General features: G+C 45.9%; 1 protein-coding gene across 2 annotated transcripts in view; it reads left to right on the top strand.

Moving 5' to 3' along the window:
- Positions 1-6,182: 6,182 nt before the first annotated feature.
- The window catches only part of myo10l1 (myosin X, like 1), a 64,691-nt gene continuing 42,892 nt past the window's right edge, over positions 6,183-27,981 (top strand). For both annotated transcript variants that reach the window (XM_045225504.1, XM_045225503.1), the window contains exon 1: positions 6,183-6,470. In XM_045225504.1, coding sequence (XP_045081439.1) covers positions 6,450-6,470 — 21 coding nt within the window. In that variant the 5' untranslated portion in view covers positions 6,183-6,449. The remainder of the gene's footprint in view (positions 6,471-27,981) is intronic.

The raw sequence follows: 27,981 nt of genomic DNA, 5'->3' as shown, positions 1-27,981 counted from the left end.
ACAGCCTATCAGTGAAGAGTAAACTGCATAGAACATGGAGTTGATGCCAAAGGGGTCCCTGTCCCCGTTGATCAAGAAGGTTGTAGTTATTGATAAACAGACTGTCTTAGACGTGACAGCACACCAGTACTCCCCACTGTCCTCCAGTGAGAGGTTAGAGAGGATCAGAGAGACGTAAGGGGGAGATGCATTCAATCTGCCATCTAAATCTTCAGGCTTTGTTTGTACTCATCTCTATCTGTAGCTGTGTCACTCCTCCCTATCAGGATAGCATTGTCCACTTTAGCAGTCTTTCTATACCACACCCTTGTCATACTCTGTGACATCAGAGTTGCATCTGAGAGCAATCTTCCCTCCCTCTGAGAAGAACTCTGTGAGGGGCTCAGATTTGGGGCACACCAGCAGGTTTTTAGTGGGGACACCTTTATGCACAAGTAATATCAATCAAATTCAATCAAATGTATTTATAAAGCCCTTTTTACATCAGCAGATGTCACAAAGTGCTATGCAGAAACCCAGCCTAAAACCCCAAACAGCAAGCAATGCAGATGTAGAAGCACGGTGGCTAGGAAAAACTCCCTAGAAAGGCAGAAACCAAGGAAGAAACCTAGAGAGGAACAAGGCTCTGAGGGGTGGCCAGTCCCCTTCTGGCTGTGCCGGGTGGAGATTATAACAGTACATGGCCATTAAGGCCAGATTTTTCTCCAAGATGTTCAAACATTCATAGATGACCAGCAGGGTCAAATAATAATCACAGTGGTTGTAGAGGTTGCAACAGGTCAGTACATCAGGAGTAAATATCAGTTGGCTTTTCATAGCCGGGCATTTAGAGGTTGAAATAGCAGGTGCGGTAGAGAGAGAGAGTTGAAAACAGCAGGTCTACGACAAGGTTGCAGGTCCAGTGAACAGTTCAGGGTTCCATAACCGCAGGCAGAAGAGTTGAAACTGGAGCAGCAGCACGACCAGGTGGACTGGGGACAGCAAGGAGTCATCAGGCCAGGTAGTCCTGAGGCATGGTCCTAGGGCTTAGTTCCTCCGGGAGGGGAGGGAGAGAGGGAGGGAGAGAGAATTAGATGGGGCATACTTAAATTCACACAGGACACCGGATAAGACAGGAGAACACCAGATATAACAGACTGACCCTAGCCCCACGGCACATAGACTATTGCAGCATAGATACCGGAGGCTGAGACAGGGGGGTGTCGGGAGACACTGTGGCCCCATCCGACGATACCCCCGGACAGGGCCAACCAGGCAGGATATAACCCCACCCACTTTGCCAAAGCACAGCCCCCACACCACCAGAGGGATATCAACAGACCACCAACCTACTACCCTGAGACAAGGCTGAGTAATACCCTGAGGTGTTCAGCATCAGGGATGGGATGACCAGGGTGTAATTTCCTGACGATGCTCCATTTACAAGGTAGTCTGTCTGCTTCTCTTGGTCAGTAAGGAATTCCCCATCCACTGAGTGGGTTTGAGATGGTGATACTTTGGTGAGTCTTCCAACTGGGCTGTCCCACGCCCATTCCTCTGTCCCATTGGGGTCAGGGTTAAAGCAGGGAAGTACAGCCTCCTCTCCCACTGAGGGCTGACTATACTTTGGCTTAAAAATCACCGGTATGGTCAGACTAAACACAACGCTGTCTCTCCACTACCAGGCAACTGTAAACACCTACTCGTTAGAGGAGAAGTTGGTCACATGGAGAGAATAGCCGTTCTCAGTCAGCTGCACTCTACCGCTTACTTCCTTCATTAAGGGAGGAATGTCCTGATAGTCCTTGCGGATCCATCTCACAGTAATATTATCACCACCCTATGGAGCCCCACACTGCAGGTCTAATTAGTTCCCTCTGAGCATGCATTATGTAAGACACGGTCCGACCATGTACGGTACTGCAGATGGTGAGGTTGATGCTTTTCTGGAGCGACACCTTGCCAGCTGTCCAGCACTCCACCTTGTATAGTCCAGAGTCTGACTGAGACAGGTTCTGGAGCAGGACAGTTCAAATGTTCTGAGATGATCTGAAAGTAAGCTTCAGTTGCTTCCATAAGTCTGCATCCACTGTGGAATTCTCAGGTGTAGTGTTTGAAGTGTTCCACGGCAACAGGCTCTCTTCAGCTTTAGAGTTGGCGATCAAACAGTAGTCATTTACTCATCGTTGTAAAAGAGATACTCATCACCTCCATCTATAATCTCATAGGTTTCTTGGACAGCATGGGCGGTTCGGATCAGACTTGCCAGTAGAACGCTCAGCTTTGTGACTGAAGCCATTGTACACACCCTGTCTCTACTGATGTGTTGTGATGAACCAGTCGCCTTGTATCTGCTTTCGGTCAGTTATCTTATGCCTCCGTGTTGCAATACTGGCGACCCTGTGATGCTGAGCCCAATATCTACTCATCTTTTCCACAGAACCGTGGAGGGCCTGACATGTCAGAGCAGAGTGCAGTGGTAAAGGTCACTGATGGGTCAAAACATCTCAGATTGAACATGCTGATGGGGACAGAACTAGATACAGCTGGTGCTTTATGAACCCTGGTTGCATCATAGGCCTGCCTCTTGCTTCTTCTCAACTGTCAAATGTCCTCATAATTTTTTTTGTGTGCATTTACATTACATTTGAGTCATTTAGCAGATGCTCTTATCCAGCGCGACTCACAATAAGTAAGCTTTTGTTCTTGTGCATCACAAACACACCTGATTCAAATATTCAACTAATCAAGGTCTTCTCTCTGTCTTGACCATAATTAGCTGAATCAGGTGTGTTACTGCAGGGCTGGAATGAAACCCTGCACTCCGGGTAGCGCTACAGAACCAGAGTTGGATAGTTTTCCCTCTCTCTCTCTGTCTCTATGTCTCTCTCTATCTCTCTCGCTCTCTCTGTCTTTGTGGTCAGTCTCTCAAATTAATAGCCTGTCGGTGTCCTCTCTCTTTTTGTCTCTTGTTTCAGACGGTTATAAATGTGTATCTAGACAGAAAAGATAAAGAACAAGGTACAGAGAGAAAGAGAGAGGTTGATAAAAATATATTCACAGCCATTTGCCCATAAAACTGATTGGCTTTGACATTGTGAGTGACAGGATTTCCCACCGACAACATGTGACATGCCTAAAGGGCATACACACACAGAGAGACTGACTGAGAGACAGATAGAGAGACTGACTGAGAGACAGATAGAGAGACTGACTGAGAGACAGATAGAGAGACAGATAGAGAGACTGACTGAGAGACAGATAGAGAGACTGACTGAGAGACAGATAGAGAGACTGACTGAGAGACAGATAGAGAGACTGACTGAGAGACAGATAGAGAGACAGATAGAGAGACTGACTGAGAGACAGATAGAGAGACTGACTGAGAGACTGACTGAGAGACAGATAGAGAGACTGACTGAGAGACAGATAGAGAGACTGACTGAGAGACTGACTGAGAGATGGATAGAGAGATAGAGAGATAGAGAGACTGACTGAGGGACAGATAGAGAGAGAGGGAAGGGAGAGAGCATAGTATCTCTTCTGGCCCTGAGGGCGGTTTCTGTCCCAGAATCCATCACTCTCTGGGTCAGTCAATGCTCTGCTTGTGTGTGTGTGTGTGTGTGTGTACGTGTGTGTGTGTAGCACTTTGTCTGTAGTGGAATCTTTGTTGGGGTCGATAACTTTTATGTAACCACACACATGTGTGTGTGTGTGTGTGTGTGTGTGTGTGTGTGTGTGTGTGTGTGTGTGTTCATTTGGTGGGTTCAGCACAAAAGGAGGCCCAGGTTTGGGCTGTCTGTGTGATAGAGATGGAGAGTTGTGCCCCACTAGGCCACAACACACACACACACACACACACACACACACACACACACACACACACATACACATATATGGGAGGCCCCACTGTTTCTCCAGGTTCCAGAGAAGAACAGGCTGAGCTTGACAATGCCGTGCCCCAGAGAGCCCTCACCCTGCTGGGATTGGGAACGCAGCACCTGGGCCCTCTTTCTGGAAGTCTGGAGAGAACAAGAGAATACTGCTCACGTGATAGATCCAGTGAAGGGAAGACAGATGTGTGTGTGTGTGTGTGTGTGTGTGTGTGTGTGTGTGTGTGTGTGTGTGTGTGTGTGTGTGTGTTAGTGATGCGCGGGTTGACTCATAACCTGCAGTCCACACTATTATATAGGCGGGGCGGATGGGTTTAGGAACGGGCAGAAAAAGTTAATGTCAATCCACGGAGGCAAAAAGGAGTTTAATTCAATAAGACAAAAGCTGCTGTAGTATCGAGTCAATGCTGGCAATTATTGCTGATAAACAAAGGAGTCCGCTCATACTGAACCTTTGATCATAAGTTTTATTCATATCACAAGATTTCAGCATGAGGTTACAGGTGTCAAGATCACCCGGAGAACGGTGTCCCAGATTGCAATGGCCGCTCTAACCTCTTTGCCGTTTTTACCCAGTATATATAATCTTCCCAAGATATGGGTGGCTCCCTCTACTGTCCAATCCCCTGTCTACAACACACAGACTTCTCTGTCCTATCCGGGGTGTCACACTAAAACCGGCTCTCTTTCTGCTAAATAAACATCCTTTCAGGTTCCACTTAAAAACATTAACAAAGTCATAATCTTCATATACGACATTGCGAAAGGAGAGTTGAAAATAAACAGAAGGGAGGGTCAGAAAAGTCATGTTTGGAAAATATTTGGTGAAGTGGTAAAAGAGGATAATAGTAGTGCCAGCTATGTTATGTGTAATGATTGTGAGGCGTTATACATATTCGACAGTCACAAGACAGGACTTCAAATGGGTCTATGGCATGTCAAGGGAACTGTAGCCTTCTGTTTAGATGGGTTAAATGGAAACTGAAATCTGGACACAGACTGTAGGTCTATAACCTCTCACATAGCCTTAATAATAACTCCTGCAGAATTAAGCATTTCTTGTAGTAAAATTATACACCAAATGTAGGCAACATTTTGACTTGGGAACAGGAGTGGAGAAATATGATTTATTTATTTCTGCATCTTGAGAGAATCCAATGCTCAGTTAGATACCATCTGTAGAGGTGCTGTCTTCATCATAAAAGCATAATAAAATATGCATCGAAGCTGAACTGAAATCTTATCAGAAACACGTTGGGTCGTTTTCACAGCTTTCTTTTTCCTTACAAGTGATCAAACTGATGTAATTTGGACATTCTGCACAGAAAATTTTCCCGTTTTTTTGTTTGTTGCGTTATTGTATTTTCTCTCAAGTCCCTAAACGTCTTTGATCCGCGAAAGATGACAGAGAAAACTTTACTGATGTCAACTAGATTGACGCATTCATTCTATCGATCTATGACATTATTCTGTTGAGCAATAGTTTATTTTGTCTTCTAGGGCAACATATAATGGCAGAAGAGAAGCTACAAGTTGACTAACAAATAGCCTACCAAAATGTCGGAAATTATATGCAGAAACATATCTAAATCAGGCAAAAAAAAATCCTGCACCCCTGTCAAAAAATCGTTCTGCCGTTTTTGACTGTAGGGCATTATCTATATTTGCGTGTTAGGGCCTCAGATTTTCACTTTATCACATTGGTCGGGCGGTTGTGGATAGGTTATTAGCAATTGCGGGCGGGTGCGGGTGAACAAACAGCTGACCCGCGCAACACAGGTTTGTGTATGTGTGTTTGTATGTGTGCGCGCTTGCGCGTGCATACATGCGTGTGAGTTCTATCATCTTTCAGCCCAGAGGGAGCGTGACTAACCCCAGCTACTGTCACAGTCCAGAGCGCCAGAGCGACAAGGGGTGGCTTTTTAGGAAATATCACATAATGATTAACTGTGTGTGTGTGTGCGTGTGTGTGTGCGCGCGTGTGTGTGTTATGACTCCCAGCTCTCAGTTCACATCCTGTTATTTTCGTCCTCAACAGAAACAAACAGAGAATTCCTGAGACTCGGGTATCATGTCCTCTGTTGTGGTGGCATCAGACAGTTTGGATAAAGATGTGCACGCGATGATAATGTTGCTACCTCACTCTGTCTCTCATAATCATAATCATTAACCTTACCATTATTCGTATTCACACATACACACACTCGGTTGCCGCTCGGTGCAGTCTGTCAGTTCACCGTCAGGACTGAAGAGGGAACCGTTGGCTTCCCTGTTTGGGATTTATCATTAAAACAATTATAGACACACACCGAGAAGAGGTGTGTGTGTGTGTCCTCTCTCTCTCTCTGTTCGTGTTCGGTGGGCACACACACATCAGGGATTGTAGCCGTTCGGATTTAAATCGGGACGCTTACGAATGAATGGAAATCACCTTCGAACAGGACGAAGGAGCCTCTTCCACCACCCCCTACCCCGAGCTCGCCCGGTGCCCACTGTGATTTAGCTCTCGGTTAACACCCGGGCAAGCGTCGGCCCACGGACTGACTTCACGCGCGCCGGGCAGCAACAGAGAAAAGGATGGAGGCGTTTTTCGCAGAGGTAAGCTGGGATGGGAGAATCGCTTTTTCCCCGTTTAATATTATATTTCCCGGGTACTGGTTGGCCTAATGATAGAAAGACATGGTAGCTTGTCATAAAACCCGTTGTGTGAATATATTTTAGGCATTTTTATTTGGTGTAGGCTATGATGGTGGTTCAACGAGAATCCATTTATGGCCGACCCTCGACAGACACAAGCATAATAAAACTCTTCGGGTAGGCTACGGGAGACAATATATCAGGTGTAGGTTATGTGTCACAATATCGAAAACATTTGCTTTCTCTCTCTCTCTCTCTCTCTCTCTCTCTCTCTCTCTCTCTCTCTCTCTCTCTCTCTCTCTCTCTCTCTCTCTCAATGTAGTCCAATGTCATCAACACAAATGTATAATAGCCTACCTATCATATTACAAGTCTACTGACTGGATGTGCTAAAATGGCACCACACCACTATATAGCCATCATCATCTGTCCATTCTCTCCGAGGAGGAGAGGAGAGGAGTAGCCTAATTGGCTAAATGCAGGCTGACCAGTAAATAGGCGACTCTCTCCATAAGGCTGCATTTCGGATTAAGACCCAATCTGTTGAGGGAGAAAAGCTTCGTATCGTTACTAGTCAAGATACTAACCTACTGGGGTATTAGTGTCTATACCAGTATGATCGGGGGGGTTCTCTACCCGCTCTGGGGTGACTGTGTGGGGCTGTGTCTCGGAGAGGGAGGATAGGAGGGAGGCGTGGCTATTGCGGGATTTGAGGAGGGGGTGGAGAGAGGAGGAAGAAGAGGGGGTGGTGCTTCTGTACGATGAAGGCGAAATGGAAGGGAACGAATTGACTGTAGGTGAGACAGCGAGTTGCGATGGTTATACAGTAAGGGAAAAAGTATTTGATCCCCTGCTGATTTTGTACGTTTGCCCACTGAAAAAGAAATGATCCGTCTATAATTTTAATGGTAGGTTTATTTGAACAGTGAGAGACAGAATAACAACAACAAAATCCAGAAAAACGCATGTCAAAAATGTAATAAATTGATTTGCATTTTAATGAGGGAAATAAGTATTTGACCCCCTCTCAATCAGAAAGATTTCTGGCTCCCAGGTGTCTTTTATACTGGTAATGAGCTGAGATTAGGAGCACACTCTTAAAGGGAGTGCTCCTAATCTCAGCTTGTTACCTGTATAAAAGACACCTGTCCACAGAAGCAATCAATCAATCAGATTCCAAACTCTCCACCATGGCCAAGACCAAAGAGCTCTCCAAGGATGTCAGGGACAAGATTGTAGACCTACACAAGGCTGGAATGGGCTACAAGACCATCGCCAAGCAGCTTGGTGAGAAGGTGACAACAGTTGATGCGATTATTCGCAAATGGAAGAAACACAGAATAACTGTCAATCTCCCTTGGCCTGGGGCTCCATGCAAGATCTCACCTCGTGGAGTTGCAATGATCATGAGAACGGTGAGGAATCAGCCCAGAACTACACGGGAGGATCTTGTCAATGATCTCAAGGCAGCTGGGACCATAGTCACCAAGAAAACAATTGGTAACACACTACGCCGTGAAGGACTGAAATCCTGCAGTGCCCGCAAGGTCCCCCTGCTCAAGAAAGCACATATACAGGGCTGTCTGAAGTTTGCCAATGAACATCTGAATGATTCAGAGGAGAACTGGGTGAAAGTGTTGCGGTCAGATGAGACCAAAATCGAGCTCTTTGGCATCAACTCAACTCGCCGTGTTTGGAGGAGGAGGAATGCTGCCTATGACCCCAAGAACACCATCCCCACCGTCAAACATGGAGGTGGAAACATTATGCTTTGGGGGTGTTTTTCTGCTAAGGGGACAGGACAACTTCACCGCATCAAAGGGACGATGGACGGGGCCATGTACCGTCAAATCTTGGGTGAGAACCTCCTTCCCTCAGCCAGGGCATTGAAAATGGGTCGTGGATGGGTATTCCAGCATGACAATGACCCAAAACACACGGCCAAGGCAACAAAGGAGTGGCTCAAGAAGAAGCACATTAAGGTCTTGGAGTGGCCTAGCCAGTCTCCAGACCTTAATCCAATAGAAAATATGTGGAGGGAGCTGAAGGTTGGAGTTGCCAAACGTCAGCCTCAAAACCTTAATGACTTGGAGAAGATCTGCAAAGAGGAGTGGAACAAAATCCCTCCTGAGATGTGTGCAAACCTGGTGGCCAACTACAAGAAACGTCTGACCTCTGTGATTGCCAACAAGGGTTTTGCCACCAAGTACTAAGTCATGTTTTGCAGAGGGGTCAAATACTTATTTCCCTCATTAAAATGCAAATCAATTTATAACTTTTTTGACATGCATTTTTCTGGATTTTGTTGTTGTTATTCTGTCTCTCACTGTTCAAATAAACCTACCATTAAAATTATAGACTGATCATGTCTTTGTCAGTGGGCAAACGTACAAAATCAGCAGGGGATCAAATACTTTTTTCCCTCACTGTAGTTGTTACTACGGATTATTAACGCCATGTCCGAATCTCTTGCTCTCTCTCTCTCTCTCTCTCTCTCTCTCTCTCTCTCTCTCTCTCTCTCTCTCTCTCTCTCTCTCTCTCTCTCTCTCTCTCTCTCTCTCTCTCTCTCTCTCTCTCTCTCTCTCTCTCTCTCTCTCTCTCTATCTCTCTCTCAATTCAATTCAAAGGGGTTTTATTGGCATGGGAAACATAAGTTTACATTGCCAAAGCAAGTGAAATAAACAATAAACAAAAGTGAGAAGAAACAAAACACAACATCAACAAAAAAACGTTCAACCATTTCCAGTAAACAAAGCACTCATAAAGGTTTAAAAGGGATTAAGACGTTTCAAATGTTATATTATCCGTTATGTACAGTGTTTTGAACTATGTGGAAATCTCTCTCTCTCACTCTGTTTCTCTGTCCATCTTGACCCCCGCTATTAGATGATAGATGAAACATGCCCGTCCCTCTTTTACATAGCACTGGATTCCCTCACTGCAGAGAGAGAGAGAAAGGAGAGAGAGAGGCCCTCTCTCGTCTCAGTGTTTAAATTGCGTTGTTACCGACTCTCCCAGATCAATAATCTAATTTACGACTTTTCGCTCCGTCTCTTTGCCGGTGGCTCGAACAGATCTGTAGTCCGGCCACCAGTTTGCTAGCCCACTGGGTTTTGCCCAGTAGAAAACATGATTCTATTAACTAAATGTGTTTTCTGCAGGATAATCTATTACACTACCGTTGAAAATTTTGGGGTCACTTAGAAATGTCATTGTTTTCGAAAGAAAATCACTTTTTTTGTCCATTAAAATAACATCAAATTGATCAGACGCCTCACAGGTCCTCAACTGGCAGCTTCATTAAATAGTACCCGCAAAACACCAGTCTCAACGTCAACAGTGAAGAGGCGACTCCGGGATGCTGACCTTCTAGGCAGAGTTGCAAAGAAAAAGCCATATCTCAGACTGGCCAATAAAAAGAAAAGATTAAGATGGGCAGTCTGAGATATGGCTTTTTCTTTGCAACTCTGCCTAGAAGGTCAGCATCCCAGAGTCGCCTCTTCCCTGTTGACGTTGAGACTGGTGTTTTGCGGGTACTATTTAATGAAGCTGCCAGTTGAGGGCCTGTGAGGCATCTGTTTCTCAAACTAGACACTCTAATGTATTTGTCCTCTTGCTCAGTTGTGCACCGGGGCCTCCCACTCCTCTTTCTATTCTGGTTAGAGCCAGTTTGCACTGTTCTGTGAAGGGAGTAGTACACAGCGTTGTACGAGATCTTCAGTTTCTTGGCAATTTCTTGCATGGAATAGCCTTCATTTCTCACAACAAGAATAGACTGACGAGTTTCAGAACAAAGTTCTTTGTTTCTGGCCATTTTGAGCCTGTAATAGAACCCACAATTGCTGATGCTCCAGATACTCAACTAGTCTCAAGAAGGCCAGTTTTATTGCTTCTTTAATCAGCACAGCAGTTTTCAGCTGTGCTAACATAATTGCAAAGGGTTTTCTAATGATCAATTAGCCTTTTAAAATGATAAACTTGGATTAGCAAACACAACGTGCCATTGGAACACAGGACTGATGGTTGCTGATAATGGGCCTCTATACACCTATGTAGGTATTCCATAAAAAATCAGCCGTTTCCAGCTACAATAGCCATTTACAACATTAACAATGTCTACACTGTATTTCTGATCAATTTGATGTTATTTTAATGGATTTTCTTTCAAAAACAAGGACATTTCTAAGTGACCCCAAACTTTTGAACGGTGGTGTATGTTCTGGATATCAGGACAGCGATTCTGGATATCAGGACAGCGATTACTCACCTCGCATTGGACGAAGACTTTTTCTTCAACGAGTCGGACGCGAAGGATATTCTACAGACACCCGGCAAGGCCCAGATCCCCGTCATTCGCCTGAGGAAGAGACGGAGATATCGTGGGACGTAGGTCGGGGGTGCCTTGTAAGGATCCGACGGCGAGCGAGTAAACTGCCTCTCCCATCAATACTATTAGCCAACGTTCAATCTTTTGAGAATAAAATTGACGATTTAAGATTACGGTTATCCTACCAACGGGACATTAAAAACTGTAATATCTTATGTTTCACGGAGTCGTGGCTGAACGACAACAATGATACCATTCAGCTAGCAGGCTACACGCTACATCGGCAGGACAGAACGGCTGGCTCCGGTAAGACAAAGGGTGGCGGTCTCTGTATATTTGTAAACAACAGCTGGTGTACAAAATCAAATACTAAGGAAGTCTCGAGGTTTTGCTCGCCTGAGGTAGAGTATCTTATGATAAGCTGTAGACCACACTATTTACCAAGAGAGTTTTCAGCTATATTTTTCATAGCTGTCTATTTACCACCACAAACCAATGCTGGCATTAAGATTGCACTGAATGAGTTGTACAAGGCCATTAATCAACAGGAAAACGCTCATCCAGATGCAGCGCTCCTAGTGGCCGGGGACTTTAATGCAGGGAAACTTAAATCCGTTCTACCTAATTTCTACCAGCATGTCAAATGTGCAACCAGAGGGAAAAAAACTCTAGACCACCTTTACTCCACACACAGAGACGCATACAAAGCTCTCCCTCGCCCTCCATTTGGCAAATCTGACCATAACTCTATCCTCCTGATTCCTGCTTATAAGCAAAAACTGAAGCAGGAAGCACCAGTGATTCGGTTAATAAAAAAGTGGTCAGATGACGCAGATGCCAAGCTACAGGACTGTTTTGCTAGCACAGACTGGAACATGTTCCGGGATTCTTCAGACAGCATTGAGGAGTACACCACATCAGTCACTGGCTTCATCAATAAGTGCATCGATGATGTCGTCCCCCACAGTGACCGTACGTACATACCCCAACCAGAAGCCATGGATTACAGGCAACATCCGCACTGAGCTAAAGGGTAGAGCTGCCGCTTTCAAGGAACGGGACTCTAACCCGGAAGCTTATAAGAAATCCCGCTATGACCTCCGACGAACCATCAAACAGGCAAAGAGTCAATACAGGTCTAAGATTGAATCATACTACACTGGCTCTGACGCTCGTCGGATGTGGCAGGGCTTGAAAACTATTACAGACTACAAAGGGAAGCACAGCCGCGAGCTGCCCAGTGACACAAGCCTACCAGACGAAGCTAAACCACTTCTATGCTCGCTTCGAGGCAAGCAACACTGAAGCATGCATGAGAGCACCAGCTGTTCCGGACGACTATGTGATCACGCTCTCCGTAGCCGATGTGAGTAAGACTTTTAAGCAAGTCAACATTCACAAGGCCGCTGGGCCAGACGGATTACCAGGGCGTGTACTCCGAGCATGTGCTGACCAACTGGCAAGTGTCTTCACTGACATTTTCAACATGTCCCTGACCGAGTCTGTAATACCAACATGTTTCAAGCAGACCACCATAGTCCCCGTGCCCAAGAACTCTAAGATAACCTGCCTAAATGACTACCGACCCGTGGCACTGACGTCTGTAGCCATGAAGTGCTTTGAAAGACTGGTCATGGCTCACATCAACAGTATAATCCCAGAAACCCTAGACCCACTCCAATTTGCATACCGCCCCAACAGATCCACAGATGATGCAATCTCTATCGCACTCCACACTGCCCTTTCCCACCTGGACAAGAGGAACACCTACGTGAGAATGCTATTCATTGACTACAGCTCAGCATTCAACACCATAGTGCCCTCTAAGCTCATCACTAAGCTAAGGATCCTGGGACTAAACACCTCCCTCTGCAACTGGATCCTGGACTTCCTGACGGGCCGCCCCCAGGTGGTAAGGGTAGGTAACAACACATCTGCCACACTGATCCTCAACACGGGGGCCCCTCAGGGGTGCGTGCTCAGTCCCCTCCTGTACTCTCTGTTCACCCATGACTGCATGGCCAGGCACGACTCCAACACCATCATTAAGTTTGCCGACGACACAACAGTGGTAGGCCTGATCACCGACAACGATGAGACAGCCTATAGGGAGGAGGTCAGAGATCTGGCCGTGTGGTGCCAGGACAACAACCTCTCCCTCAACGTGACCAAGACAAAGGAGATGATTGTGGACTACAGGAAAAAAAAGAGGACTGAGCACGCCCCCATTCTCATCGACGGGGCTGTAGTGGAACAGGTTGAGAGCTTCAAGTTCCTTGGTGTCCACATCACCAACGAACTATCATGGTCCAAGCACACCAAGACAGTCGTGAAGAGGGCACGACAAAGCCTATTCCCCCTCAGGAGACTAAAAAGATTTGGCATGGGTCCTCAGATCCTCAAAAAATTCTACAGCTGCACCATCGAGAGCATCCTGACTGGTTGCATCACCGCCTGGTATGGCAACTGCTTGGCCTCTGACCGCAAGGCACTACAGAGGGTAGTGCGTACGGCCCAGTACATCACTGGGGCAAAGCTCCCTGCCATCCAAGACCTCTATACCAGGCGGTGTCAGAGGAAGGCCCTCAAAATTGTCAAAGACTCCAGCCACCCTAGTCATAGACTGTTCTCTCTGCTACCGCACGGCAAGCGGTACCGGAGTGCCAAGTCTAGGTCCAAAAGACTTCTCAACAGCTTCTACCCACAAGCCATAAGACTCCTGAACAGCTAATCATGGCTACCCGGACTATTTGCACTGCCCCCCACCCCATCCTTTTTACGCTGCTGCTACTCTGTTAAGTATTTATGCATAGTCACTTTAACTCTACCCACATGTACATATTACCTCAACTACCTCAACTAGCCGGTGCCCCCGCACATTGACTCTGCACCGTTACCCCCCTGTATATATAGCCTCCCTACTGTCACTTTATTTTACTTCTGCTCTTTGTTTTTCTCAACACTTTTTTTTGTTGTTGTTTTATTCTTACTTTTTTTGTTTAAAATAAACGCACTGTTGGTTAAGGGCTGTAAGTAAGCATTTCACTGTAATGTCTGCACTTGTTGTATTCGGCACATGTGACCAATAAAATTTGATTTGATTTGATTTGATTTGATTTAATATATTCGCAGGTTTTTGTGACAAACTAGCCTTATAGGTTTAGACATGGTTGGTGTGTTGTTATTTGTTTCTAACACATAAAACAAGGCCGCATTCTTCCCCAATTCAGACCTGGGGATGTATGGTGCCAAACCTCCCCATCTCCTCTTCCTCCTCCTCAGTCCTTCCTTCCTTCTCCTCCTCTTCTTTCTTCCCTAGTTTTAGAATCATCTTATAAGGTGCCTTCCTCTTTTATCCTCACCTCCATCTCCTCCCTTTTTTAGTCATTCCATCATGGTGTTGTGGTCTTCATTCAAGCAAACACAAACAAACATATCACACACACACACACACACACACTCAATTTGTCTCATCTGTTCATTAATGTGTTATCTTCTAACTGTAAGCTACTTACCTCCATTTACATTTTAGTCATTTATCAGACGCTCTTATCCAGAGTGACTTATAGGAGCAATTAGGGTTAAGTGCCTTGCTCAAGGGCACATCAACAGATTTTTCACCTAGTCGGCTCGGGGATTAGAACCAGCGACCTTTCGGTTACTGGCACAACGCTCTTAACCACTAGCTACCTGCCGCCCGCTCCATCCTGCTTTAACTCAATTTGATATTGCTTTAACAACCACCCTTTATTACTGTGGTGTCATTCATTCTGTGTGAGTGTATGTGTGTTTGTGCATGTGTGTGTGTGTGTGTGTGTGTGTGTGTGTGCATGTGTCTGTCTGTCTCCATGGGTGTTGTTACAGATGTGGTAAATTCTCTACACTGTGACTCAACACATCACACCTCCATATCCCCCAGCAACAGTGGAAGGGGAGGCCTGCCGATAGGGGTCCACCACGGTCCTAGTGTCCACAATCACATACATACACATTGTAAAGATGACACCGTATGACGTGTTGGACATTCATTCCAGTCTTCTTTCTCTCTCTTGCTCCCCATCTCCTTTACCTCTCTCTCTCTCTCTCTCTCTCTCTCTCTCTCTCTCTCTCTCTCTCTCTCTCTCTCTCTCTCTCTCTCTCTCTCTCTCTCTCTCTCTCTCTCGGCCTTTCTCAATAGCAAGGCTATGCTCACTGAGTCTGTACATAGTCAAAGCTTTCCTTAAGTTTGGGTCAGCCACAGTGGTCAGGTATTCTGCCACTGTGTACTCTCTGTTTAGAGCCAAATAGCATTCTAGTTTGCTCTGTTTTTTTATTAATTCTTTCCAATGTGTCAAGTAATTCTCTTTTTGTTTTCTCATGATTTGGTTGGATCTAATTGTGTTGTTGTTTTTGTCCTGGGGCTCTGTGGGGTCTGTTTGTGTTTGTGAACAGAGCCCCAGGACCAGCTTACTTAGTGGACTCTTCTCCAAGTTCATCTCTCTGTAGGTGATGGCTTTGTTATGGAAGGTTTGGGAATTGCTTCCTTTCAAGTGGTTATAGAATTTAACGGCTCTTTTCTGGATTTTGATAATTAGCGGGTATCGGCCTACTTCTGCTCTGCATGTATTATTTGGTGTTTTTTGTTGTACACAGAGGATATTTTAGCAGAATTCTGCATGCAGAGTCTCAATTTGGTGTTTGTCCCATTTTGTGAATGCTTTTTGGTGAGCGGATCCCAGACCTCACAACCATAAAGGGCAATGGGTTCTATAACTGATTCAAGTATTTTTAGCCAGATCCTAATTGGTATGTCAAATGTTATGTTCCTTTTGATGGCATAGAAGGCCCTTCTTGCCTTGTCTCTCAGATCGTTCACAGTTTTGTGGAAGTTACCTGTGGCGCTGATGTGTGCTCTAGGGCAACGGTGTCTAGATGGAATTTGTATTTGTGGTCCTGGCAACTGGACCTTTTTTGGAACACCATTATTTTTGTCTTACTGAGATGTACTGTCAGGGCCCAGGTCTGACAGAATCTGTGCAGAAGATCTAGATGCTGCTGTAGGCCCTCCTTGGTTGGTGACAGAAGCACCAGATCATCAGCAAACAGTAGACATTTTACTTCAGATTCTAGTAGGGTGAGGCCAGGTGCTGCAGACTGTTCTAGTGCCCTCGCCAATTCGTTGATATATATGTTGATGAGGGTGGGGCTTAAACTGCATCCCTGTCTCACCCCACGGCCGTGTGGAAAGAAATGTGTGTGTTTATTGCCAATTTTAACCGCACACTTGTTGTTTGTGTACATGGATTTTATAATGTCATATGTTTTTCCCCCAACCCCACTTTCCATCAATTTGTATAGCAGACCCTCATCCCAAATTGAGTCAAAAGCTTTTTTGAAATCAACAAAGCATGAGAAGACTTTGCCTTTGTTTTGGTTTGTTTGTTTGTCAATTAGGGTGTGCAGGGTGAATACGTGGTCTGTTGTACGGTAATTTGGTAAAAAGCCAATTTGACATTTGCTCAGTACATTGTTTTCACTGAGGAAATGAACTAGTCTGCTGTTAATGATAATGCAGAGGATTTTCCCAAGGTTGCTGTTGACGCATATCCCACGGTAGTTATTGGGGTCAAATTTGTCTCCACTTTTGTGGATTGGGGTGATCAGTCCTTGGTTCCAAATATTGGGGAAGATGCCAGAGCTAAGGATGATGTTAAAGAGTTTAAGTATAGCTATTTTGAATTTGTGGTCTGTATATTTTATCATTTCACCACAGGCCTTTTTGGGTTGGAGGGTTTGTATTTTGTCCTGTAGTTCATTCAATGTAATTGGAGAATCCAGTGGGTTCTGGTAGTCTTTAATAGTTGATTCTAAGATTTGCATTTGATCCTGTATATTTTTTTGCTGTTTGTTCTTTGTTATGGAGAAGTGGTTTACCCATACATCTCCGTTTTGGATAGATAGCTCTTCGTGTTGTTGTTTGTTTAGTGTTTTCCAATTTTCCCAGAAGTGTTTAGAGTCTATGGATTCTTCAATTACATTGAGCTAATTTCTGACATGCTGTTCCTTTTTTTTCCATACATCCCGAGTGGCGCAGTGGTCTAAGGCCACTAGAGATCCTGGTTCAAATCCAGGCTCTGTCGTAGCTGGGAGACCCATGGGGCGGCGCACAATTGGCCCAGCGTTGTCCAGGGTAGGGGAGGGAATGGACGGCAGGGATGTAGCTCAGTTGGTAGACCATGGTGTTTGTAACGCCAGGGTTGTGGGTTCGATTCCCACGGGGTGTATGAAAAAATAAATAATAATAATGTATGCACTCGCTAACTGTAAGTCACTCTGGATAAGAGGGTCTGCTAAATAATGTAAATGTATTTCTGTATTGTTTTAGTGATTGCATAGGCTCAGGTTTTCTGGGTCTCTATGTTTTTGGTTGGATAGGTTTCTCAATTTCTTTCTTAGGTTTTTGCATTCTTCCTCAAACCATTTGTCACTGGTGTTACTTTTCTTCGGTTTTCTGTTAGAGATTTTTAGATTTGATAGGGAAGCTGAGAGGTCAAATATACTGTTTAGGTTTTCTACTGCCAAGTTTACACCTTCACTATTACAGTGGAATGTTTTGTCCAGAAAATAAAATTGTTTTTGGTAGGTTTCGACACTACTTTCCTTCCATCTATAACATTTCTTAATATTATTAAGTTCATTTGGCTTTGATGCCTCATGATTGAGTATTACTCTGTTCAAGTAGACTGTGATTTTGCTGTGGTCTGATAGGGGTGTCAGTGGGCTGACTGTGAACGCTCTGAGAGACTCTGGGTTGAGGTTAGTGATAAAGTAGTCTACAGTACTACTGCCAAGAGATTAGCTATAGGTGTACCTACCATAGGAGTCCCCTCAAAGCCTACCATTGACTATGTACATACCCAGTGTGCGACAGAGCTGCAGGAGTTGTGACCCGTTTTTGTTGGTTATGTTGTCGTAGTTGTGCCTAGGGGGGCATATGGGGGAGGGAATGCTGTGACCTCCTGGTAGGTGTTTGTCTCTCTCTCTCTCTCTCCCTCTCTCTCTCTCTCTCTCTCTCTCGCTCTCTCTCTCTCTCTCTCTCTCTCTCTCTCTCTCTCTCTGTCTCTCTCTCTCTCTGTCTCTCTGTCAGACCCAGTGGCTGGGGTATACTCTATACTGTGCCATATTGATTCAATGTAAGCATGTGAGTGGTACATATTGTGTGTGTGTGTACACTACAGTACCATATATGAACTCATATATTCACTCTTATTAAAAGGTTCTGAATGAGTTATGGCTGCCAGACCTCAGCTCTTTACATCATGATAAATTAAACAGAGGACAGAGGACTTATACACACACACACATACACACACACACACACACACATGACTTATTTAGCCTGGCTGAGACCAACCCTCAGGGGGTCCTTTTCATCATCATTTCATTTATTTTCATTCCTTCATGATCCCTCCATCTCTCCCTCAGAGCAGGCAGCTGTCCCTCCCTCATACAGTTCCTCTCTCTCTCTCTCTCTCTCTCTCTCTCTCTCTCTCTCTCTCTCTCTCTCTCTCTCTCTCTCTCTCTGTCTCTCTCTCTGTCTGTCCGTCATCCCTCTGTACAGTATCTCTCGCTCTATTCCTTCTCCCTTTCTCTCTGGACAGAGAGAGATGGCGATGGGTTCCAAATCTCAACCGAGGGCGGGAAAACCGACAGCTTTAGTCTCTACACCTGGCAACCCAGGTAGAAAACCTGACACCACACTGGCAACCCGAGCATGAAATGTCAGGTGACATTATCCTTCTGTGGCCTGCAAAAAACCCCTCATATTTAGATCAGTGGTGCAAAAGTCTGTGTCCTTATGTGTGTGTCTGTCTCTCACTCTCTTTCGCTCTCTTTCTCTCTCTGTTCACTTATGTGTAATGTGTAGCAGTGCTTCCCCTACAATTGTATAGGCAGTGCACCTCTCGGTTGCCCCCTGCGTATAAGGATGAGTTGGGCTTCTATTGGTGTCAATTGGCAATTTTCATGCCAGAGGATTTGGATGTTGCGTAAGGGGCCTGGGCACACTGCCTGGATATTAAACTAGGGGAAAGACTGGTGTGTAGTATAGTGTTTAGTGTGTAGTGTAAAGCTGGTAGGGTATGTTATAGTCATGCATAGAGTGTATGCTGGTTCATTGGAGAGGAGAGAGAGAGAGCAGTCACTTCAGATGTGTGACCTATTTTCAGCAGAACCAAGAGCATTCGTTCTGCTTAGAGCTGCATCAGCTCTGCCTCTCTCCATCGCTCCGTCTCACTCTCTTGTTTTCTCCCCTCTCGCTTGTCTCTCTTTTTCCTCCCCCACAATCTCTGCTCTCTTCATCCCTGGTACATCCCCCCACCTCTCTCTCTCTCTCTCTCTCTCTCTCTCTCTCTCTCTCTCTCTCTCTCTCTCTCTCTGTCTGTAAGCGTGGGAGTAGTTCTCCATCTTGGATCTTGATTCCCTTTTCAGCTATCTTTCACACTCACTAAAAACACCAACTCCCAGCATCCTTAGCTGTTTTCTCACCAAGAACATCATCTCCCAGCAAGCTGAAGGTGCTAAAATATAAAGGGTTAGATATGTTGTTGTTATCCAATATAGTGGGCTATGTTACACCTCTTTTCCTGTGTTACTTATTTAGTCTGCTGTTTCCATGGTGCCCTGTCTCCATGGCGTTGCCGTGGAGTCTGGTTGCCATGGCGTTGCTGGGGTTTGACTGTAGTTTAATCGAAGATCAGAGAGAATGTGATAATTAGCCAACTGCTCGAAATTAGCCTTGAATACACACACACACGCATGCACACATGCATACACTCATGTACACAATACACACACACACAGGTTCATCTGCCCAGGCTGCTGCCTCTCTGTGTGTGATGGGGTCTAATTTGCCATAGTGTGCTTTAGCTGGTTCAGAACTGTTATAGCTCAGATGAATCATTAATGTGTTCTGAGACACAAGGGACAGAAAGGAGCTCCAGCTTTAAATAACCTGAACTGCACTGAATACGCAAATAGAAGTCATTATACTAATCATAACTAGTCTAGTACAGTAGCTCAACAGACTCTCTAATATGTGTGTGTGTGTGTGTGTGTGTGTGTGTGTATATGTGTGTGTTCACTGCCAGGTGTTTGGTACCAGTGGTACTAACCCTAATGGCCTCTCTGACAGATGTGACTTATACACTGAGTGTACAAAACATTAAGAACACCTGCTCTTTCCATGACATAGACTGACCAGGTGAATCCAGGTGAAAGCTATGATCCCTTATTGATGTCACTTGTTAAATCCACTTCAATCAGTGTAGATGAAAGGGAGGAGACAGGTTAAAGAAGGATTTTTTAAGCCTTGAGACAATTAAGACATGGATTGTGTATGTGTGCCATTCAGAGGGTGAATGGGCAAGACAAAAGATTTAAGTGCCTTTGAACGGGGTATGGTAGTAGGTGACAGGCGCACCGGTTTGTGTCAAGAACTGTAACACTGCTGGATTTTTCACGCTCAACAGTTTCCCATGTGTATCAAGAATGGTCCACCACCCAAAGGACATCCAGCCAACTTGACACAACTGTGGGAAGCATTGGAGTCAACATGGGCCAGCATCCCTGTGGAACGCTTCGACACCTTGTAGAGTCCATGCCCTGACAAATTGAGGCTGTTCTGAGGGCAAAAGGGGGGGTGCAACGCAATATTAGGAAGGTGTTCCTAATGTTTGGTATTCTCAGTGTATAGGGCAGGTGTCAGCTCCGTGACCATACACACACACTGCTCCTGCCATACACCCATAATCTGCTGAGTGCATCACCTTGCTGATTGTATTATCACCTTTAATGGAATATTACTGCAGACACACAGAGAGAGAGAGAGAAAGAGTTCAAGGTTAGAGGAGACAAGAATCAATCTACAGCCTTCTCTCTGAGGTTGCTACGCTAAGCATATGCTCCTCCTCCTCACCTGATTAACCCCCTTATCGTCACAACGACCCCATGACCTATAGGGCCACGCCCCCTGTCTCCTCTCCTTTTACCGGTGGATATTTCAGCGAAAAGAGAGGGAGAGAGGTGTGGAGGGAAAGCGAGAGAGAGAGGCTGGAGGTCTGTGAGTTTATTGCGTGTCCGTTATTTATGTGGTTGTAGTTCATTTGTATGTTGCAGCGTTAAGAGGAGGTCCTAAATCACTCTCACACACATGCACACACAGACACACACACACACGCACACACACAGACACGCACACACACATACACACACACACACACAGAGCTCCAGCCTCTCTCATTCACCCCTGACCCGGAGTCTCTCTAGGGAGTCTGACATTTCCCCATCCTCCCCCTCCTCCCCCTCTTCCTCCCCCTCTTCCCCCTCCTCCTCCCCCTCTTCCCCCTCCTCTTCCCCCTCCTCTTCCCCCTCTTCCTCCCCCTCTTCCCCCTCCTCCTCCCCTCCTCCTCCTTCTCCTCCTTCTCGTCCTCTCTTCCTCTCTTTTCTTTGGCCTGTCATCCATTAGCTGATGTCTGATTTCATAATTAATTTATATCCCTCCTTCTGTCTTCTCCCTCCTCCACGTCCTCTCTCTGTCTCCCTCTTTTTCTCTCTCTCCCACACTCCATCCATCCCCTTCTCCTTTCTTTTTCTCGCTTCCCTCCCTCTCCCCAGAAGCTGAAAGACTGTCAGATGTCAACTGTTCCTGAGATGGTGTGATGACACCTCTCACTCCCCCTCTTTCTGTCACTCAGTCACCTCCCCTCCCTCCCTCTTTCACTCAGTCACCTCCCCTCCCTCCCTCTTTCACTCAGTCACCTCCCCTCCCTCTCTCTTTCACTCAGTCACCTCCCCTCCCTCCCTCTTTCACTGTCACCTCCCCTCCCTCCCTCTTTCACTCAGTCACCTCCCCTCCCTCCCTCTTTCACTCAGTCACCTCCCCTCCCTCCCTCTTTCACTGTCACCTCCCCTCCCTCCCTCTTTCACTGTCACCTCCCCTCCCTCCCTCTTTCACTCAGTCACCTCACCTCCCTCCCTCTTTCACTCAGTCACCTCCCCTCCCTCCCTCTTTCACTCAGTCACCTCCCCTCCCTCCCTCTTTCACTCAGTCACCTCCCGAGTGGCGCAGCGGTCAAAGGCACTGCATCTCAGTGCTTGAGGCGTCACTACAGACCCCCTGGTTCGATTCCAGGCTGTATCACAACCGGCCGTGATTGGGAGTCCCATAGGGCGGCGCACAATTGGCCCAGCGTCGTCCGGGTTTGGCCGGTGTAGGCAGTCATTGTAAATAATAATTTGATCTTAACTGACTTGCCTAGTTAAATAAATAATACATCTGTCACCTCACCTCTTTCACACAGTCACCTCCCCTCCCTCACTGAGTCCTGTTTCTCTCATTCTCTCTTAGATTTATAAATTTCTCTGAGTCAGATGTGTCCTCTGATATGTCAACATGTACAACTTTAAGACAATATTAGTCTGAGTGTGTGTTTATGGGGAGGTTGATAGTGTGTGTGTGTGTGTGTGTGTGTGTGTGTGTGTATATACAGGTTGGTTGTGTGTTTGGGTCTATGGTGTGTGTGTGTGTGGTGTTGGAGTGTGAGTGGTCCTGAAAGGGAGGGGTCCTGACCAGAGGCTGTCTGCAGGGTGACGCCACACTCAAATGGCACAGCTGTCTATGTGATCGCCCGAGCAGAAACAACGACTTTATCGGCTCATAGACAGACACACAATCACACACTCACACACTCAATGACACACACACAGTGACACACAACAATCCCCAATCTGTAACAAGTGCACCAGTGTGTGTGTGTGTGTGAGAGAGAGTGTGTGTGTGTGTGTGTATGTGTGTTCCACAAGATGCCAGAGGGATAGCCTAATGTAAATGTCACCTTACTGAGAGATGAGGAGATGGCAAACCTAACGGTCTATAAACGTTGTTTTGTGGTTATTTGCTCGTCCGTCAGTCATTTACCAATATGTTCCAATGCCTCAACGTTAGACATTAGACACATTAACAACATACTACATAACAATCTAAATATTACTATGGGATTACAGTGCATACGGTTTTATATAGATGGTTGGAGGAATATTCAATGCAGCCCTGTCAACCACTGGGCAGTGTTTAAGTCACAGGTAGCCAGGGTTGAAAGGTGAGAGGTCGGGTGGAATTGATTGAGGTTTATTGGAGAGTTATTGGGGAGGGGGAGTTGAGTGACAACCAGACACGCTGGGGGGTTAGTGTGTGTGTGGGGATGTGTTTGTGTGTGTGCCTGTGTCTGTGTCTGTGTGGGTAGGTATGTGTTGAAATGCACAGCCATCCGTGTCTGTCTGGAGTCTGGTAATAGGCAGAGGGAGGAAGGCAGGTCATTTATAAACCTCATCTCTCCCTCTCTTTCTCCTTCCCCCCATCCCTCCCCTCTAGAGAGCGCATCCCTTAGACACATCACATCGATCTGCAGCAGAGAGAGAGAGAGATAGAGACAAGGAAGGAGAGAGAGGAAGAGAAGGAATGCAGAAGGGAGAAAGAGAATGAAGGAGAGTGATGGAGAATGAAGTAGGGAGGTAGAGGGAAATAAAGCATGGCCATTCATCCTGTAGAAATCCCATACAGTGATTATGGGCACCCTTGATAAAAAAAAAGGAACAAAAATGACTCTTAGAAAAAAGGGTTCCGAAAGGGTTCTTCGGCTGTCCCCATAGGAGAACCCTTTTTGGTTCTTGGTAGAACCCTTTTGGGTTCCGTGTAGAACTCTCTGTGGAATGGGTTCTACATGGAACCCAAAAGGGTTCTACCTGTAAGCAAAAGGGTTCTTCAAAGGGTTCTCTTATGGGGACAGCTGAATAACTCTTTAAGGTTCTAGATAGCACCTTCTTTTCAAGGTGTGTATAAAATAGATCATTCAATACTGAGCTATAATGTACAGTGGGGAAAAAAAGTATTTAGTCAGCCACCAATTGTGCAAGTTCTCCCACTTAAAAAGATGAGAGAGGCCTGTAATTTTCATCATAGGTACACGTCAACTATGACAGACAAATTGAGATTTTTTTTCTCCAGAAAATCACATTGTAGGATTTTTAATGAATTTATTTGCAAATTATGGTGGAAAATAAGTATTTGGTCACCTACAAACAAGCAAGATTTCTGGCTCTCACAGACCTGTAACTTCTTTAAGAGGCTCCGCTGTCCTCCACTCGTTACCTGTATTAATGGCACCTGTTTGAACTTGTTATCAGTATAAAAGACACCTGTCCACAACCTCAAACAGTCACACTCCAAACTCCACTATGGCCAAGACCAAAGAGCTGTCAAAGGACACCAGAAACCAAATTGTAGACCTGCACCAGGCTGGGAAGACTGAATCTGCAATAGGTAAGCAGCTTGGTTTGAAGAAATCAACTATGGGAGCAATTATTAGGAAATGGAAGACATACAAGACCACTGATAATCTCCCTCGATCTGGGGCTCCACGCAAGATCTCACCCCGTGGGGTCAAAATGATCACAAGAACGGTGAGCAAAAATCCCAGAACCACACGGGGGGACCTAGTGAATGACCTGCAGAGAGCTGGGACCTACGCCGCCAGGGACTCAAATCCTGCAGTGCCAGACGTGTCCCCCTGCTTAAGCCAGTGCATGTCCAGGCCCGTCTGAAGTTTGCTAGAGTGCATTTGGATGATCCAGAAGAGGATTGGGAGAATGTCATATGGTCAGATGAAACCAAAATAGAACTTTTTGGTAAAAACTCAACTCGTCGTGTTTGGAGGACAAAGAATGCTGAGTTGCATCCAAAGAACACCATACCTACTGTGAAGCATGGGGGTGGAAACATCATGCTTTGGGGCTGTTTTTCTGCAAAGGGACCAGGACGACTGATCCGTGTAAAGGAAAGAATGAATGGGGCCATGTATCGTGAGATTTTGAGTGAAAACCTCCTTCCATCAGCAAGGGCATTGAAGATGAAACGTGGCTGGGTCTTTCAGCATGACAATGATCCCAAACACACCGCCCGGGCAACGAAGGAGTGGCTTCGTAAGAAGCATTTCAAGGTCCTGGAGTGGCCTAGCCAGTCTCCAGATCTCAACCCCATAGAAAATCTTTGGAGGGAGTTGAAAGTTCGTGTTGCCCAGCGACAGCCCCAAAACATCACTGCTCTAGAGGAGATCTGCATGGAGGAATGGGCCAAAATACCAGCAACAGTGTGTGAAAACCTTGTGAAGACTTACAGAAAACGTTTGACCTGTGTCATTGCCAACAAAGGGTATATAACAAAGTATTGAGAAACTTTTGTTATTGACCAAATACTTATTTTCCACCATAATTTGCAAATAAATTCATTAAAAATCCTACAATGTGATTTTCTGGAATTCTTTTTCTCATTTTGTCTGTCATAGTTGACGTGTACCTATGATGAAAATTACAGGCCTCTCTCATCTTTTTAAGTGGGAGAACTTGCACAATTGGTGGCTGACTAAATACTTTTTTTCCCCACTGTATGCTCCAAAAAAATGGGGAAATTACATTATTTTATACTAATACAATTGTTCAGAGAAAGAGATTTTGTTTAACAAGTAATAAAAAAACATCTCCAAAAGGTAGGGGTCAAAATTATTGGCACCCCTGTTTTCAATTCCTTTCAATACCTCACCTTGTGAGGATAACGGCACTGAGTTGGAGAACATATTGGGAGGGATCCATACAGATTCCTTCCAGATCCTTGATGTCCTTGGTCTGCGCTTATGGACTGCCCTCTTCAATTCAAACCACAGGTTTTCAATGGGTTTCAAGTCCTGAGCTGAGATAGCCATTTCAAAATGTTGATTTCGTGGCCAAATAACCATTTCTTTGTGGATTTTGATCTGTGCTTGGGGTTATTGTCTTGCTGGAAGGTCCACTTGTGGCCAAGTTTCAGCCTCCTGGCAGAGGCAATCAGGCTTTTGACTAAAATGTTTTGGTACTGGGTAAAGTTCATGATGCTGTTGACCTTAACAAGGGCCCCAGGACCAGTGGAAGCAAAATAGCCCCATAACATCAAAGATCCACCACCATATTTTACAGTAGGTATGGGGTTATTTTCTGCTTATGCATTCTCATTTCAATGCCAAACCCACCACTGGTGTGCGTGGCCAAAGAGCTCTATTTTCATGTCATCAAATGTAAACACCTGGAGTTTGCAAAATGAAATTGGTACTTGGATTGGAACCAGTGCTTTGGTAAGATGACATGAAAATATAGCTCTTTGGCCATGCACACCAGTGGTGGGTTTGGTGTCGAAATGAGAATGCAGGGTGTCAATAATTTCAGACCCCACTGTACATGTAATCAACAGTAACTCTACCTAGTGGATACAATATATACCTATTATTTATAGACCTCACAAAGTGTGTGAGTGTATTTGGCACTGGCCCTGGGTGTTAAACTCACCGTACAGGAGTGACACTCTTCACCCCACAGCTCTACCCTGAGCTACCAAGCTGGGGAGTCTGTGTGTGTGTGTGTTCTGCCTGGTTAACTCCACAGCCCTTGGCAGGAGTGTGTGTGTGTGTGTCTGTTGTCATGCAGGAGTAGGGGGTTGCCGGGGGGTGTGGGCCATCTGTTGCTAAAACAATCTCTCCTCTTCCTCCTCTCTCCACCCCTCTTTCTCTCACTCTTCTTTCAGATGTACACATCAGGGCTGTGTTCAGTACGTTTTTACGTTCTGGAACGTTCAATTGAACGGAAACAGTGCTGTACTGAACGACCAGTTGAAAAACAGGGAAGGGTTGTGGGCATATATACAGTCATTAGATGTGGTTTGGGGAACGCTGTCACCGTGACCACTGCCCTTAAAATATGTCAGTCATTGCTTCAAGCCACACCTCGCCACACCCATCAAACGGGAGCAAACCTACCTCAAAGTCTGTTCAAGTACCTACAAGACGTTTTGGGGAAACGTGTCGTTCAGTACAAACCGTTCCGTAACGTAGCAAATGTTCAAGCGAACTGAACGCACCTCAGGTATCCTTGATTTTTCAGGGTCCTCCTTCTCTCTCCCCCTACCCACCCACTCTTTCTATACCTCTCCCTCACCCCTCCCTCACCCTCACCCTCACCCCCTTTACATGTCATACAGTAGTCCACCTTTCATTTCTCTCTACCCTTTCCCCTTCCTCTCTTCACTCGCTTACCCCCTTTCCATAGCCTGCTCCACCCCTGTGTTGGGGTAGTGTAGGGGTCAGGGGTTAGGGGTTAGAGGTCACTGACTGTGGCTGAAAGGGAGCTTTGTGTTGGAGGGACAGAATGAATATAAGACACTTCCTCTTTCTACACCTCTATCACCCTGTCTCTCCATCTCTCTTTCTCCACCTCTATCACCCTGTCTCTCCGTCTCTCTTCCTCCACCTCTATCACCCTGTCTCTCCGTCTCTCTTCCTCCACCTCTATCAACCTGTCTCTCTGTCTCTCTTCCTCCACCTCTATCACCCTGTCTCTCCGTCTCTCTTCCTCCACCTCTATCACCCTGTCTCTCTGTCTCTCTTCCTCCACCTCTATCACCCTGTCTCTCCGTCTCTCTTCCTCCACCTCTATCACCCTGTCTCTCCGTCTCTCTTCCTCCACCTCTATCACCCTGTCTCTCCGTCTCTCTTCCTCCACCTCTATCACCCTGTCTCTCCGTCTCTCTTCCTCCACCTCTATCACCCTGTCTCTCCGTCTCTCTTCCTCCACCTCTATCACCCTGTCTCTCCATCTCTCTTCCTCCACCTCTATCACCCTGTCTCTCCGTCTCTCTTCCTCCACCTCTATCACCCTGTCTCTCCGTCTCTCTTCCTCCACCTCTATCACCCTGTCTCTCCGTCTCTCTTCCTCCACCTCTATCACCCTGTCTCTCCGTCTCTCTTCCTCCACCTCTATCACCCTGTCTCTCCGTCTCTCTTCCTCCACCTCTATCACCCTGTCTCTCCGTCTCTCTTCCTCCACCTCTATCACCCTGTCTCTCCGTCTCTCTTCCTCCACCTCTATCACCCTGTCTCTCTGTCTCTCTTCCTCCACCTCTATCACCCTGTCTCTCCGTCTCTCTTCCTCCACCTCTATCACCCTGTCTCTCCGTCTCTCTTCCTCCACCTCTATCACCCTGTCTCTCCGTCTCTCTTCCTCCACCTCTATCACCCTGTCTCTCCGTCT

Source organism: Coregonus clupeaformis, chromosome 16 (assembly GCF_020615455.1).
Source record: "Coregonus clupeaformis isolate EN_2021a chromosome 16, ASM2061545v1, whole genome shotgun sequence".
NCBI classification, from domain to species: Eukaryota; Metazoa; Chordata; class Actinopteri; order Salmoniformes; family Salmonidae; genus Coregonus; species Coregonus clupeaformis.
This window is presented reverse-complemented; position numbering and strand designations above follow the sequence as displayed.